General features: G+C 33.7%; 1 protein-coding gene across 1 annotated transcript; it reads right to left on the reverse strand.

The window, feature by feature from the left end:
* Positions 1-661: 661 nt before the first annotated feature.
* On the reverse strand, positions 662-1,626 carry LOC131802711 (uncharacterized). Its single transcript, XM_059123132.1, has 2 exons — positions 1,285-1,626; positions 662-1,015 (listed from the first exon to the last, which is right to left on the reverse strand). The coding sequence occupies exons 1-2, from the start codon at positions 1,519-1,521 to the stop codon at positions 689-691; spliced, it is 564 nt and encodes a 187-aa protein (XP_058979115.1). The 5' UTR covers positions 1,522-1,626; the 3' UTR covers positions 662-688.
* Positions 1,627-2,197: the final 571 nt, after the last annotated feature.

Genomic DNA, 2,197 nt, shown 5'->3' on the forward strand with positions numbered 1-2,197 from the left:
CTTAAAAAAGTCCACAATTTTAGTCCTGTTGATCCTTTGGCCTGTTTGGCCCTTGAGGAATATTTTTTAAAATTCCACGATGTTTGGTCTGCCGTTTCATAAAAAGATAGTCCTTAAAAATTCCATGAATATATGTCTGTTGATCCTTCAGAAAATATTCTTTAAAGTTCATGATTATACCTACGATTTTAGTCATTTGGTCCTTCAGAAGATATTATTTTAAAATTCACGATTATAGCTTTGAAGGTCCTTCAGAATATAGTCTTTAAAAATCCAGAATTACAGATTTGAATGTTCTTTAGAAAAAAATTGCGAATTATAGTCCTGTTAGTCCTTTGAAAAATATTTTTAAAAGTCCACGATTATAGCCTTGTTAGTCCTTCATAAAATGTTACTGAAAAGGCCACAGTGAGTCCATCGGCATTGCCTCAAAAATCTTCGATTATGGTCCCCTTAGTCTTTTAGAAAATATTATTACAAAAACCCACAATTGTAGTCCTGTTAGTCCTTCAGAAAATATAAAAAACTTAGTCTTTCAGAACAGATTCCTACAAAATCAACGATTATAGTCCTGTCAGTCCTTGAAAAAAGTATTCAAAAAAAATATATATTTTTCTGGTGTGGCTCCCCTTTAGATTTTTATTTTGAAAATAAAAAAGAAACAAAATTTGAAATTATTTCATTTCATTCACGCCTCCTCCTCCGTGTGGGATTCGACACGATACTTCAGTACTTCCTCTTCGTTGTGCAGTACCGTAGCAACGACACGATAGAAACCAGGACGTAAATAATTTTGAAATTTCGATGAATCCAATGGATAATCTTTGACTTCGTATTTCTCCTTGGTCACGGGGCATACATCCGGATCGGGAGCATTACAATGTTCCTTGAGACTTTCGTAAAAGAATTTCTTATAATGTGTTTGCATTACTTCGCATATACCCTTTTGTGGGGTGCTCAACACTGTCTTGTATTCACCATCCTGTTCGTCTGAATGGGAGATATCAAAGGTTATCTAAAAATGGAGTGGCAATAAAATATGTCGTTTATTGAGATAGTACTGTGGACTCAAGGATCTTTCGTGTTCTGGAAGTGAATACGAAAGCAACCCACCATTCCATTAATTTGGAATGACATTTTTTTTTACGGATTCACTTTTTTCTCCTCATATTGCTTCTTAGTAAGGAGTTTAATATTTTCGAAAAAATTATATGGATTTTTCCATTGCTGTGTCTCGTTCGGACTCTGTAGATATTTATCTATTGCCTTGCCCATTCCACTCACCTTATAATTATCATCGAAATCCACCAGCTGGTCAACAACACCATTAATTTTCACCTCATCATCTCCCTCGGCCTTTTCAAATTTCAACTCGGTTTTTACCAAATGCTCAGCATCGATTTCCTTTTCCAATTTATCCAAAACTATTTTCAATTTCTTTTTCTCACCATCGGCCTGTATCGGTGCCACAAAGACCTGCAGTAACCAGATACCCAAGAAAAGATGAAATTTGGATACCATTTTATGTCAAACAAAGGCTTACTACCAACGAGTAACGAGAGAAATTGAATTCAATAGCGTTTTTATAGTTTAGATGAGGTTGTTAGAAAGCTGTTCAGCTTATCTGATTGCATTCTAACAACAAACGGAAATGTTTTCAAGTAGCGACATTGTTTTCGATTTTTCATAAATAATATTGTTGTAAATTATTTAAACGTGGGTTGGATGAAACCAAATGTAAAGCCCCAGATCGCTTAAAGCCTTGATAAGGTGTCGTAATTGGAGCGTTGTTTTTGATAATGTTTAGGCAGATTATGACTTTCATAGCTAAAAATAGAAGACACTTGTATTGGCGTTTTTGAAACTATACATCGCAAAGTAATCTAAAAAGCGGAGCAAGTTTCCTCCTTCACACTTCTGGAAAATTTCGTATTAAGATTCCTTTTCTTGGTATGGTTGCTGTATCTGTTTTTTGAAAAAAATACTAAGTTTGCTTTTTCTATAAACTCTTCACTTATGATTTTCAATCCACCATATTAGCCCGGTTAGGCTTTCAGAATTATTCATAAGAATACACTTTTATATTGTTTTCGACACTTGAAAAAATATTCTTAATTTATATTTTATATTTATTTATTTTTTTATATATATATAAAGCTGGCTCTCCACGACAGTCTTTTACACAACATTGTGGGTT

The sequence above is a fragment of the Musca domestica genome, unplaced genomic scaffold (assembly GCF_030504385.1).
Source record: "Musca domestica strain aabys unplaced genomic scaffold, Musca_domestica.polishedcontigs.V.1.1 227, whole genome shotgun sequence".
NCBI lineage: Eukaryota > Metazoa > Arthropoda > Insecta > Diptera > Muscidae > Musca > Musca domestica.

What these genes read in the sequence shown, in the direction of transcription:
- LOC131802711 (XM_059123132.1), bottom strand. Translation starts at nt 1,521, where the DNA reads ATGGTATCCAAATTTCATCTTTTCTTGGGTATCTGGTTACTGCAGGTC. An exon ending in ATTTCGATGATAATTATAAG is followed by an intron (nt 1,016 to 1,284) that starts GTGAGTGGAATG and finishes CTCCATTTTTAG; the next exon opens with ATAACCTTTGATATCTCCCA.